This window comes from Budorcas taxicolor, chromosome 8 (genome assembly GCF_023091745.1).
Source record: "Budorcas taxicolor isolate Tak-1 chromosome 8, Takin1.1, whole genome shotgun sequence".
In the NCBI taxonomy this organism is placed as follows: Eukaryota; Metazoa; Chordata; class Mammalia; order Artiodactyla; family Bovidae; genus Budorcas; species Budorcas taxicolor.
The window spans coordinates 78,400,849-78,414,535 of record NC_068917.1 but is presented as its reverse complement, the minus strand read 5'-3'; the positions used below and the strand labels follow the sequence as shown (position 1 = coordinate 78,414,535).

Genomic DNA, 13,687 nt, shown 5'->3' with positions numbered 1-13,687 from the left:
GTGTTCATGTTTCCAATCCACGCACAATATAAGGCAGATTAATCTTCCAATAAAATGGCTCAGCTCATCCCTCTCTTTTGCAAAGTTTTTTGCCTTCCCACTTGTACTAAATTAAATATAAGCATTCCCTCCTCTCCCTTAATGCTGGTGTCCCAAGACCCCTACAGTATATATAGTCCTAACTCCTTATTCTCACCTGATATTTCACTTTTCTACCTGCCAGTATCCTGTATTTCAAACACAGTAAATCCTCCCTGTCTTCTAAACATTCTTTGTGCTTTCCTGCTTTGCCTCTTTGCTTATGTTTCCCACATCCTCAGGCTGGGCTATGAGAATAATCTCCATAGAATTCAGTAATTCAGTTCCTCTCCTAGACTTAAGGAGGATTGGCTCACTGTTAACACTCATTAATTTACTTCCCTTAAGAGAGAACAAAAATCATGTGGCTTAGTTTTTCCAGTATAAGAACATGTCTACAGAGATCTCAAGTAAAACTAGCCCCTGTCATTTGACAGTTGATAATTGCTTATTATCTCTAACTTTGTCATGGACAGTTACTATTAGTTAAAAATGTATTTCCACCTTTATCCTGTGTCAGCTAAAATAGTGATGAAGAAAATCCAGAATGTATCTTTCTCTAAAATCAAATTTCTTTTTCAGCATGTTTTTTATTTTGATGAAATCTTTGATGAGGCGTGCACTAATCAAGATATTTACATGAAGACTACTCACCCACTCATTCAGCATATTTTCAATGGGTACGATAGAAATTATTTTCTCCTCTTGCCTTTTATTTTCTATTTTCCGTAAATCATATTTCTTTGTAAACATTACTTATGCTTTTCTATTATTTTGAATTAAATATGAAATTGTGTTTTGACCTAATGAATTTAAGTTAGACTCTTCTGGAAAATTCCATGTCTCCTTATGGGATTCACAGAACATTTAGGAATAGTCAGAATTTTCATTTACATTGATGACATTGATTCTCTGTGCTTAGTGGAAAAATATAAGCTGCCAACAATATTATTTTTTCAAAGTCCTTAGAATAAAAAGATGTATGTGGTTGTAATTAGTTTGAACTTTTGCTGATAGGAATTATGTATTCTAGCTATAGTTTCATTAACTTTTTTTCAAGTAGGATAGATAGGTGACTATCACTCACTTTTCATAGATGTATTTTTTAATTTAAAAATAATTATTCACACTTAGTAAACATTAAATGGGACAGAGTAGGTACTTGGTGGGGCTCTGTTATATATTTAAAATATATAATAGTCAGGTATGGGTAGAAAATGTTGGGTAGTTGATTTCAGGGTATTTTTACTTTCATTTTTTAAAATAACTTTTATAACTTAAAAATTGAAGTATAATTTACATACATCAAGATGCACAGATCTTAAGAAGTATGTAGATTTGATGAGTTTTGATGTATCCAAGTAACCAATATCTGGAATAAGATATAGAACGTTTCCACCACCCCAGAAAGTTCTCCTACCTTCATCTCCAGGTCTTATATAACCACTGACTTGCTCTCTGTCACAGTAGATTAGTTTTGCCTATTCTAAAATGTCATAGAAATAGGGTTGTTATAAATCTTATGCCTGGCTTCTTTTGCTTCACATAATGTTTTTTGATATTAGTACATGTTGCATGTAACTAGTTCTATTGCTGAGTAATATTTCCTTCTATAAATATTCCAGTTTTTTTAAATCCATTCTTTTGATGGACATTTGGGTTCTTTCCAATTTTGGAGTGTTATGAATAAAACTGTATGAACATTTTTATCCAAGTCTTTTTATGGATATCTCTTAATTTATCTTGAATAAAAATCTGTAAATGGAATTACCAGGTAATTGGATAGGTCTATAAGAAACTGTCAAACAATTTTCCTTGCTCTATTTTATATTCCCAACAGCAATATATGGGAATTGAAGTTCTGTACCATCACCGTATTTGATATGGTCAATCTTTTTTATTCTAGCCAGTTTAATGGGTATGGAACTGTATCTCATTGTGTGTTGTTTTTTTTTTTAATAAATTTACATTCCCCAGGATCTAATACTGAGCATCATTTCATGTGCTAATTTGGCCACTCAGATATCTTCATTTGCCTGTTTCTTATTGTCTTTTTATTGTGGTTGTATGGAAGTTTGTATTTTTATGAACAGGTTAAAGTGAACTTTCTTTCTGGTTCAGTTTCTTATGTACCAAATTTAAGAAGTGCATTTTGAGAGAGCAGGTTTCTAAAATAAGTCAACACTTAAATGTTAAGACATTACCAATAAAGAATAAGAGAGTTGCAAGTTAGGTGAAATTATTAGGTTAAGTTCTGTAAAGTGTAGTAAGAGCTTTCTTCATTTTTTTTTTTTTGACTTGAAGTTCATCACAGAAATGTTCAGAAGATAAGATAGATGTTGTTCTTTATTATTCTTATTCTGTTAGATCTTCTTCAATGTGTTTACATTTTTCTCCTGTAATTCTTTTCCCAACTGTGACTCTGCCATTGTATTCAAATGCCCACACTGTTGGGAGCCATGATTTAAAAGACAAGGAGTAACCAACCAGTCTCTGCTTCTAAACAGCTTACATTTTAATTTGCTCCCATGTCTTGATTCTCACACTTCTATGATTACTTTGCTCTTGGCAAATCACTGTTTCTTTGGTTTCTGTCTGGCTTCATGTCCTTTCTGTGTATTCATCTCTTTGTCCACCTCCAGCCTCCCCTTCCCCTGTGTCCATACGTATTAATAGAATATTTTTCTTGCTACTTTTGTCATCAATCCATAGGATGCCTGTATAAGAGTCTAGCTACTTACTGCATAACATTATGTTCACTGTTTAGTACTACATAGTACTAGGACTACATAGTACATAGGATCCCATAGTACTCAGGTAATCTTGGCCTCATCTCCTCCTAAAATACACTATGGCTGGCAGGTTGGTCTCCCAACTTTTCTGTCCACCTCTTATTTTACAGTTTTTCACACCCATCCAGCTCGTGTACACACACATATCCACATGCAGGAACAGTGACTTCCACTTAGAATCATAGGACATCAGGGCTCTAAGGGGTCTTGAAAATCAAGTAGCCCAGTAATTTATTGATGAAAGTGAAAACCAAGGCCATAAGAGGTCTTTTGTGAATCCTCCTTCAAATATTTTGCTTCTGTTGATTTTGCCTGTGTTTAAACTTCCTTAATATTCTTATAAGTGATCACCACCATATTGTATGATCTTCTGTTATTTATTATATTTAGTTTTCTATTACTTCTTTCACTGAACTTATCTTTAAGGATTAACACAATTTTTTTTTCCCCCTCAAGGATCCTCTAAAGCACCTAACATCAGGTCTTTGTTACCATATCTTCTAGAGTTGTCTTATGGTCGTACCAGTTCCATGAAAAATTTCTATAAAAAAAACTTAAATACTGCTTTGAGAATTCTTTTCCTCCTCCTATATTTTTATAATGTAAAGCCCTCTTAAAGGACTGTATATTTTATAGTTGAATTTTATGGAGGATTCTTTTTCCACCTGGCTTTTGTCATTTAAAAATCTGTGTTAGCAGTTCTCTTAAAATTTAAAAGTAAATACAGATGATTCTTCCCCCAGAGGCAATGCCACTTGCTTCTCATATGGACAGACAGGTGCTGGAAAGACCTATACCATGATAGGAACTCATCAGAACCCAGGACTGTACGCTCTGGCTGCCAGAGACATCTTCAGACAACTGGAAGTGTCCCAGCCAAGAAGGCATCTTTTTGTGTGGATCAGCTTCTATGAAATCTACTGTGGACAGCTTTATGACCTTCTAAATAGAAGAAAAAGGTACTGGGTATGAGTGGGAAACTGTAAATCTGTTCTTTATTCTTTTAAGCCAGAGTCCCACTGAAGCTTCAATACTTTGGCCACCTGATGCAAAGAGCCAACTCATTGGAAAGACCCTGGTGCTGGGAAAGACTGAAGCCAAAAAGAGAAGGGGGTGGCAGAGGATGAGGTGGTTAGATAGCATCATCGACTCAATGGACATGAATTTGAGCAAACTTTGAGAGATAATGGAGGACAGAGGAGCCTGGAGTGCTACAGTCCATGGGGTCACAAAGAGTCTGACACGACTTAGTGACTGAACAACAATAACAACCCAGTGAATTGTGGGATTTAATGAGAGGCTTTGGTATACCAGTGCCCTTTTATGAATGAGGGTCTCCTGAATCAGAGGCATATTTTTTAAAACTGTTAATTCAGCTACAGAAAAATGTAAATTAGCCTTCCAGTAGTATTTTTTAAGTGATCAATATCCTTATGTTCATCAAAAGACTATGTCTCTTTCATTGTAGTCTTTGAAAAGGTCATAATTTCAGGAAGTCAGGATACCAACATATACTTAAATCCCTTCCTATTCTTTTGATCTATTATTATACTGGAAGAACTATAAATAATGTTTTCCCACTTCCTCTTGTTTTTTCTCAGTAATCTTAGGGTAAACTTAATGATAGTATTCTGATATCAATAAAAATAAAACATTTTCTTCACAGTAGACTTTTATAAGGCTTAAACTATTCCCTTTACAACATAACACAGTACTTTAGAAATGTATTCTTTCAAAAACAGATTTTAAATCCCTCTTGTATTCTTCTGGCATAGAGTTTTGCTTAGGTTGAAACATGATTTTAACTGAGTAGGAGGCAACAAAGTTGTGAAGGTATCAACTGATGGGGAGAACAGGGAGGAGAGAGGGGCTAGGGGAAGTGGAGGGATAGAAGGTTGCCATGATAGAATTAACCAGACCTGAGACCTGTTGGGAGCAGCCACACCAGGTGGAGAGGAGAGAGCTGAGGCTGAGCATGGTGGAAGTCTGGGAAAACCAAATCAAATGATAGACACTATCCTGCTGTAAAGGTATCCAAGCCCCATAGAGTTGTCTAAAAGGTCGTGAAAGCTTCATGTGCTCCAGGACAACACTGGAATGGGAAGGAGGGGTGGAGGAGCAGCTCCAGTTCATGGAGAGCGTGATAGGTAGACTCCCATCACAGAGGGGCACTAGTGTAGTATAACTGGAGAGGTCACAGAAGTGGGCTTAGGCAGGCCACCATTCTGTGGACTATTTCAACTGAAGAAAGGACCTTCAGTATGCCACAGTTCAGAGAACGTACTGGAGTTGAGGGTTCAGTCATGACACAACTGCCAAATAAGGAAGGGTTCTACTTTGGGGTTACTTTCAGGAAGAGATGCTTTTTTCTGTTCTCTGTGTTGGTTTTGAAGCTTCAAGTTAGCTTCACCACAGCTTCTCCTTCTAGCTTAATACCCTTATTTGGAGCCTTTTCCAGTCAAAATGGCCACTTCCTTTAAAGAATAGTTGCTATAAGAATAAAAGCATCTGTTGTGCCGTGCTGTATGTGTGTGTGGTTTGTTTGTGAGTACAATTCTTTAATGATATTTTTGTGAGTACAGTTCTTTATGTATTATTGCCCTGTATTTCTGCCTTTTTTGATGATAGCTACAGGAATGGGGATATGCTGACTTCTGGGTAAAAGCTTCTGTGGAGTTCCCTAGAGAAAACTCACTCTGAAAATGTCTTCATTTTCAGACATTTTAGGGTTTTGGGGTTTTTTTTTAATGTCTTTGGTCAATTGGCTTATATCTCTTTTTTCCTACTTTCTGAGACTTCTGAAATGTCCTGCTTCAATGATAGCACCCTTTCTTATTTGTTTAGAGCTGTTATAACTTATCCTGTTGTTTCTTTTTTTTTTTAATTTTTATTTTTACTTTATTTTACTTTATAATACTGTATTGGTTTTGCCATACATTGACATGAATCCACCACGGGTGTACATGCGTTCCCAAACATGAACCCCCCTCCTACCTCCCTCCCCATAACATCTCTCTGGGTCATCACCGTGCACCAGCCCCAAGCATGCTGTATCCTGCGTCAGAAACTCAGAAATAGACTGGCGATTCGATTCTTTTTTTTTTTTTTTTTACATGGTCCTGGGTTTCTTTTATTTATTTATTTAATTTTAAAATCTTTAATTCTTACATGCGTTCCCAAACATGAACCCCCCTCCCACCTCCCTCCCCATAACATCTCTCTGGGTCATCCCCATGCACCAGCCCCAAACATGCTATATCCTGCATCAGACATAGACTGGCAATTCAATTCTTACATGATAGTATACACGTTAGAATGCCATTCTCCCAAATCATCCCACCCTCTCCCTCTCCCTCTGAGTCCAAAAGTCCGTTATACACATCTGTGTCTTTTTTGCTGTCTTGCATACAGGGTCGTCATTGCCATCTTTCTAAATTCCATATATATGTGTTAGTATACTGTATTGGTGTTTTTCTTTCTGGCTTACTTCACTCTGTATAATCGGCTCCAGTTTCATCCATCTCATCAGAACTGATTCAAATGTATTCTTTTTAACGGCTGAGTAATACTCCATTGTGTATATGTACCACAGCTTTCTTATCCATTCATCTGCTGATGGACATCTAGGTTGTTTCCATGTCCTGGCTATTATAAACAGTGCTGCGATGAACATTGGGGTACATGTGTCTCTTTCAATTCTGGTTTCCTCGGTGTGTATGCCCAGCAGTGGGATTGCTGGGTCATAAGGTAGTTCTGTTTGCAATTTTTTAAGGAATCTCCACACTGTTCTCCAAAGTGGTTATACTAGTTTGCATTCCCACCAACAGTGTAGGAGGGTTCCCTTTTCTCCACACCCTCTCCAGCATTTATTGCTTGCAGATTTTTGGATCGCAGACATTCTGACTGGTGTGAAGTGGTGCCTCATTGTGGTTTTGATTTGCATTTCTCTAATAATGAGTGATGTTGAGCATCTTGTCATGTGTTTGTTAGCCATCCATATGTCTTCTTTGGAGAAATGTCTATTTAGTTCTTTGGCCCATTTTTGGATTGGGTCGTTTATTTTTCTGGAATTGAGCTGCATAAGTTGTTTGTATATTTTTGAGATTAGTTGTTTGTCAGTTGCTTCATTTGCTATTATTTTCTCCCATTCAGAAGGCTGTCTTTTCACCTTGCTTATATTTTCCTTTGTTGTGCAGAAGCTTTTAATTTTAATTAGATCCCATTTGTTTATTTTTGCTTTTATTTCCAGTATTCTGGGAGGTGGATCATAGAGGATCCTGCTGTGATTTATGTCGGAGAGTGTTTTGCCTATATTCTCCTCTAGGAGTTTTATAGTTTCTGGTCTTACATTTAGATCTTTAATCCATTTTGAGTTTATTTTTGTGTGCGGTGTTAGAAAGTGATCTAGTTTCATTCTTTTACAAGTGGTTGACCAGTTTTCCCAGCACCACTTGTTAAAGAGATTGTCTTTTCTCCATTGTATATTCTTGCCTCCTTTGTCAAAGATAAGGTGTCCCTATGTGTGTGGATTTATCTCTGGGCTTTCTATTTTGTTCCATTGATCTGTCTTTGTGCCAGTACCATACTGTCTTGATGACTGTGGCTTTGTAGTAGAGCCTGAAGTCAGGCAAGTTGATTCCTCCAGTTCCATTCTTCTTTCTCAAGATTGCTTTGGCTATTCGAGGTTTTTTGTATTTCCATGCAAATCTTGAAATTATTTGTTCTAGTTCTGTGAAAAATAGCGCTGGTAGCTTGATAGGGATTGCACTGAATTTGTAAATTGCTTTGGGTAGTATACTCATTTTCACTATATTGATTCTTCCGATCCATGAACATGGTATATTTCTCCATCTATTAGTGTCCTCTTTGATTTTTTTCATCAGTGTTTTATAGTTTTCTATATATAGGTCTTTAGTTTCTTTAGGTAGACATATTCCTAAGTATTTTATTCTTTTCGTTGCAATGGTGAATGGAATTGTTTCCTTAATTTCTTTTTCTACTTTCTCATTATTAGTGTATGGGAATGCAAGGGATTTCTGTGTGTTGATTTTATATCCTGCTACTTTACTATATTCATTGATTAGCTCTAGTAATTTTCTGGTGGAGTCTTTAGGGTTTTCTATGTAGAGGATCAAGTCATCTGCAAACAGTGAAAGTTTTACTTCTTCTTTTCCAACTTGGATTCCTTTTATTTCTTTTTCTGCTCTGATTGCTGTGGCCGAAACTTCCAGAACTATGTTGAATAGTAGCGGTGAAAGTGGGCACCCTTGTCTTGTTCCTGACTTTAGGGGAAATGCTTTCAATTTTTCACCATTGAGGATAATGTTTGCTGTGGGTTTGTCATATATAGCTTTTATTATGTTGAGGTATGTTCCTTCTATTCCTGCTTTCTGGAGAGTTTTAATCATAAATGGATGTTGAATTTTGTCAAAGGCCTTCTCTGCATCTATTGAGATAATCATATGGCTTTTATTTTTCAATTTGTTAATGTGAATTACATTGGTTGATTTGTGGATATTGAAGAATCCTTGCATCCCTGGGATAAAGCCCACTTGGTCATGGTGTATGATCTTTTTAATGTGTTGTTGGATTCTGATTGCTAGAATTTTGTTGAGGATTTTTGCATCTATGTTCATCAGTGATATTGGCCTGTAGTTTTCTTTTTTTGTAGTATCTTTGTCAGGTTTTGGTATTAGGGTGATGGTGGCCTCATAGAATGAGTTTGGAAGTTTACCTTCCTCTGCAATTTTCTGGAAGAGTTTGAGTAGGATAGGTGTTAGCTCTTCTCGAAATTTTTGGTAGAATTCAGCTGTGAAGCCGTCTGGACCTGGGCTTTTGTTTGCTGAAAGATTTCTGATTACAGTTTCAATTTCCGTGCTTGTGATGGGTCTGTTAAGATTTTCTATTTCTTCCTGGTTCAGTTTTGGAAAATTGTACTTTTCTAAGAATTTGTCTATTTCTTCCACGTTGTCCATTTTATTGGCATATAACTGCTGATAGTAGTCTCTTATGATCCTTTGTATTTCTGTGTTGTCTGTTGTGATCTCTCCATTTTCATTTCTAATTTTGTTGATTTGATTTTTCTCTCTTTGTTTCTTGATGAGTCTGGCTAATGGTGTGTCAATTTTATTTATCCTTTCAAAGAACCAGCTTTTGGCTTTGTTGATTTTTGCTATGGTCTCTTTTGTTTCTTTTGCATTTATTTCTGCCCTAATTTTTAAGATTTCTTTCCTCCTACTAACTCTGGGGTTCTCCAATTCTTCCTTTTCTAGTTGCTTTAGGTGTAGAGTTAGGTTATTTATTTGACTTCTTTCTTGTTTCTTGAGGTATGCCTGTATTGCTATGAACTTTCCTCTTAGCACTGCTTTTATAGTGTCCCACAGGTTTTGGGTTGTTGTGTTTTCATTTTCATTCGTTTCTACACATATTTTTATTTCTTCTGTGATTTGTTGGTTATTCAGAAGTGTGTTGTTCAACCTCCATATGTTGGAATTTTTAGTAGTTTTTCTCCTGTAATTGAGATCTAATCTTAATGCATTATGGTCAGAAAAGATGCTTGGAATGATTTCGATTTTTTTGAATTTATCAAGTTTAGATTTATGGCCCAGGATGTGATCTATCCTGGAGAATGTTCCATGAGCATTTGAGAAAAAGGTGAAATTCATTGTTTTGGGGTGAAATGTCCTATAGATATCAATTAGGTCTAACTGGTCTAATGTATCATTTAAAGTGTGCATTTCTTTGTTGATTTTCTGTTTAGTTGATCTGTCCATAGGTGTGAGTGGGGTATTAAAGTCTCCCACTATTATTGTGTTATTGTTGATTTCCCCTTTCATACTTGTTAGCATTTGTCTTACATATTGCGGTGCTCCTATATTGGGTGCATATATATTTATAATTGTAATATCTTCTTGGATTGATCCTTTGATCATTATATAGTGGCCTTCTTTGTCTCTTTTCACAGCCTTTGTTTTAAAGTCTATTTTATCGTATATGAGTATTGCCACTCCTGCTTTCTTTTGGTCTCTATTTGCATGGTATATCTTTTTCCAGCCCTTCACTTTCAGTCTGTATGTGTCCCTTGTTTTGAGGTGGGTCTCTTGTAAGCAGCATATAGAGGGGTCTTGTTTTTGTATCCATTCAGCCAGTCTTTGCCTTTTGGTTGGGGCATTCAACCCATTTACGTTTAAGGTAATTATTGATAAGTATGATCCTGTTACCATTTACTTTATTGTTTTGGGTTCGGGTTTATACACCCTTTTTGTGTTTCCTGTCTAGAGAATATCCTTTAGCATTTGTTGGAGAGCTGGTTTGGTGGTGCTGAATTCTCTCAGCTTTTGCTTGTCTGTAAAGCTTTTGATTTCTCCTTCGTATTTGAATGAGATCCTTGCTGGGTACAGTAATCTGGGCTGTAGGTTATTTTCTTTCATCACTTTAAGTATGTCTTGCCATTCCCTCCTGGCCTGAAGAGTTTCTATTGAAAGATCAGCTGTTATCCTTATGGGAATCACCTTGTGTGTTATTTGTTGTTTTTCCCTTGCTGCTTTTAATATTTGTTCTTTGTGTTTGATCTTTGTTAATTTGATTAATATGTGTCTTGGGGTGTTTCGCCTTGGGTTTATCCTATTTGGAACTCTCTGTGTTTCTTGGACTTGGGTGATTATTTCCTTCCCCATTTTAGGGAAGTTTTCAACTATTATCTCCTTAAGGATTTTCTCATGGTCTTTCTTTTTGTCTTCTTCTTCTGGGACTCCTATAATTCGAATGTTGGAGCGTTTCATATCGTCCTGGAGGTCTCTGAGATTGTCCTCATTTCTTTTAATTCGTTTTTCTTGTTTCCTCTCTGATTCATTTATTTCTACCATTCTATCTTCTATTTCACTAATCCTATCTTCTGCCTCCGTTATTCTGCTATTTGTTGCCTCCAGAGTGTTTCTGATCTCATTTATTGCATTATTCATTATATATTGACTTTTTTTATTTCTTCTAGGTCCTTGTTAAACCTTTCTTGCATCTTCTCAGTCCTTGTCTCTAGGCTATTTATCTGTGATTCCATTTTGATTTCAAGATTTTGGATCATTTTCACTATCAATATTTGGAATTCTTTCTCAGGTAGATTCCCTACCTCTTCCTCTTTTGTTTGGTTTGGTGGGCAACTCTCCTGTTCCTTTACCTGCTGAGTATTCCTCTGTCTCTTCATCTTGATTATATTGCTGCGTTTGGGGTGGCCTTTTTATATTCTGGTAATTTGTTGAGTTCTCTTTATTATGGAGCTTCCTCACTGTGGGTGGGGTTGTATCAGTGGCTTGTCTAGGTTTCCTGGTTAGGGAGGCTTGTGTTGGAGTTCTGGTGGGTGGAGCTGGGTTTCTTCTCTCTGGAGTGCAGTGGAGTGACCAGTAATGGGTTATGAGATGTCAAAGGTTTTGGAGTAACTTTGAGCTGCCTGTATATTGAAGCTCAGGGGTGTGTTCCTGTGTTGCTGGAGAATTTGCGTGGTATGTCTTGTTCTGGAACTTGTTGGTCCTTGGGTGGAGCTTGGTTTCAGTGTAGGTATGGAGGCATTTGATGAGCTCCTATTGCTTAATGTTCCCTGAATTCAGGAGTTCTCTGATGTTTTCAGGCTTTGGACTTACGCCTCCTGCTTCTGGTTTTCAGTTTTATTTTTACAGTAGCCTCTAGACTTCTCCATCTATACAGCACCGATGATAAAACATCTAGGTTAAAGATGAAAAGTTTCTCCACATTGAGGGACACTCAGAGAGGTTCAAGTTGATATGATTTCCTCCACAGAACAATAAAACAAAAGAATCTTCCATGCAGTGACACCCATCCACTGATGCCTGGTTGTGGGGAAGTTAAGCCCCACAACTCACGCGGAAAAACCCTAGCTCCCCCTATCCTGTTGTTTCTAAATTAATATATTTTCTGTAAAAGAGGCTTTGACAAAGGTAGATAGAAGTACATGTGCTCAGTCTGCCTCTTAAAAGCCAAAGTTTATAGATCTTAAAATTAACTCTTTAAAGTAGAAGATAAGGTGTCTATACCTTTTTATTAAAAGTTGTACAAACATACTTCTTGCTTATATGATTTGAAGATACAGCAGTACACTTTAGGCTATTCATTAGGAATTTTCCACGGTGAGCTCAGGGAATAGGGTCTGGGAAATATGTTCAGGAATGATGTGAGGGCACTGAAAGCTTGATCCTTTTATTCCCAAAGCCCAGCTGTTCCAGTAGAGTTGTCTTCTTAGAGGTCATGAGCATCGATGAGGCTGTTTCCCTATCCTTCTCTAAAAATTTGGAAACTTGGGGAGAGGGATAGACAGAGAAAAACATTTTTTGAGAAAGTCTTTTTGTTTGGCTACGAAGTGAAATTCCAGTATTCATTGTAATCACTATCTTACTGAGGGAGAAAATAATCTTAGTGTCTTTGATAGATGCAATACCTGCCCCTTGGGCAGATCTAGCTTGATGGTGGTAGATGTAACCATTCATTACACTGTGCTCAGGCCTGAGGCTTTAGTTGCAATACCAACTCTTCCTTGCTTCTTCAAAAATGTATCAGAACTCCTTATGTTGCAAGTAGTAAAATAAAACCATACTGTTAACTGGCTTAAGCATTTAGGGAAGTCATTGACTCGTATAACTAGAAAGCCTAGAGAAGCTTTAGGGTCTTTTGACTCTAGAGGTTCAGAGATGTTATAAGACTCCGTTTCTTTGCATTTCTGTTCTACCTCCCATGGTGTTAGCTTCATTCCAAAACGGTCTTTTTTTGTGGATGCAAAATGGCTACCGCTGCTCCCAAGGCCACACGCTTTTCACTTCTAGAGGGAAAAAGGAGTACCTAACAGCCAGAGACTGAAACTTTATTTTGATTGGATTAGCAGAGATCCTGTATCAACTCCTGAGCCAGTCACTGTATCCAGGAATCCACTGATTGGCATAGGTCTGGGTTAACCACTCATTCTGTTCCTTGTAGCCAAAGGTGTTGATTTATTTATGTACAGCAATCAAAGACCACCCCTGAAGCCTAGCATTGGAGTCAGGAGGTGTGGGGGTAGGCAAGGAGAAGGCATATCAATCCCACTCAGTAGCAAAACTGCTACGTAATGGGGGAGTGGTGGAATGGGTTACGAAGAGTCTATTACTGGAGCTCTGCCAAACCAACCATCTTCTTGTCTCTGCAGGCTCTTCGCAAGAGAAGATAGCAAGCACGTAGTACAAATAGTGGGACTGCGAGAGCTTCAGGTGGATAGTGTGGAGCTCCTCTTAGAGGTAATCTTCCTCCTTTACTACCCCACTGTAGCAGCCCAAGTACAAGGAAAGACTTCATTTTGCTGTCTCACAAGTATAATGGACTCAGATTTAGGGCGGACTTCCCTCGTAGTTCAGTTGGTAAAGAATCTGCCTGCAATGCAGGAGACTCCAGGTTGATTCCTGGGTCAGGAAGATCCACTGGAGAAGGGATCGACTACCCACTTCAGTGCTCTTGGGCTTCCCTTGTGGCTCAGCTGGTAAAGAATCCACCTGCAATGTGGGAGACCTGGGTTTGATTCCTGGGTCGGGAAGATCCCCTAGAGAAGGGAAAGGCTACCCACTCCAGTATTCTGGCCTAGAGAATTCCATGGATTGTATAGTCCATGGGTCTCAAAAGAGTTGGACACAACTGAGTGACTTTCACTTCACTTAGGCAAATGGCAATGACAAACACGCCATTTCACATTTATAAAATAAAAATCCTCATCTGAGAGGATGGCTCCTTTCTCTACAAGGTCTCAGTGCCTTGATAGTGGGAAGTAAGGTATTTGGGAGACTTGA

At 37.6% G+C, this 13,687-nt stretch overlaps 1 protein-coding gene across 2 annotated transcripts in view; it reads left to right on the top strand.

Moving 5' to 3' along the window:
* Positions 1–13,687, top strand: part of KIF24 (kinesin family member 24) — a 48,683-nt gene that overhangs the window by 11,823 nt on the left and 23,173 nt on the right. For both annotated transcript variants that reach the window (XM_052644617.1, XM_052644616.1), the window contains exons 5-7: positions 661–758; positions 3,614–3,829; positions 13,057–13,144. In XM_052644617.1, the coding sequence (XP_052500577.1) occupies positions 661–758; positions 3,614–3,829; positions 13,057–13,144 (402 nt within the window). The remainder of the gene's footprint in view (positions 1–660; positions 759–3,613; positions 3,830–13,056; positions 13,145–13,687) is intronic.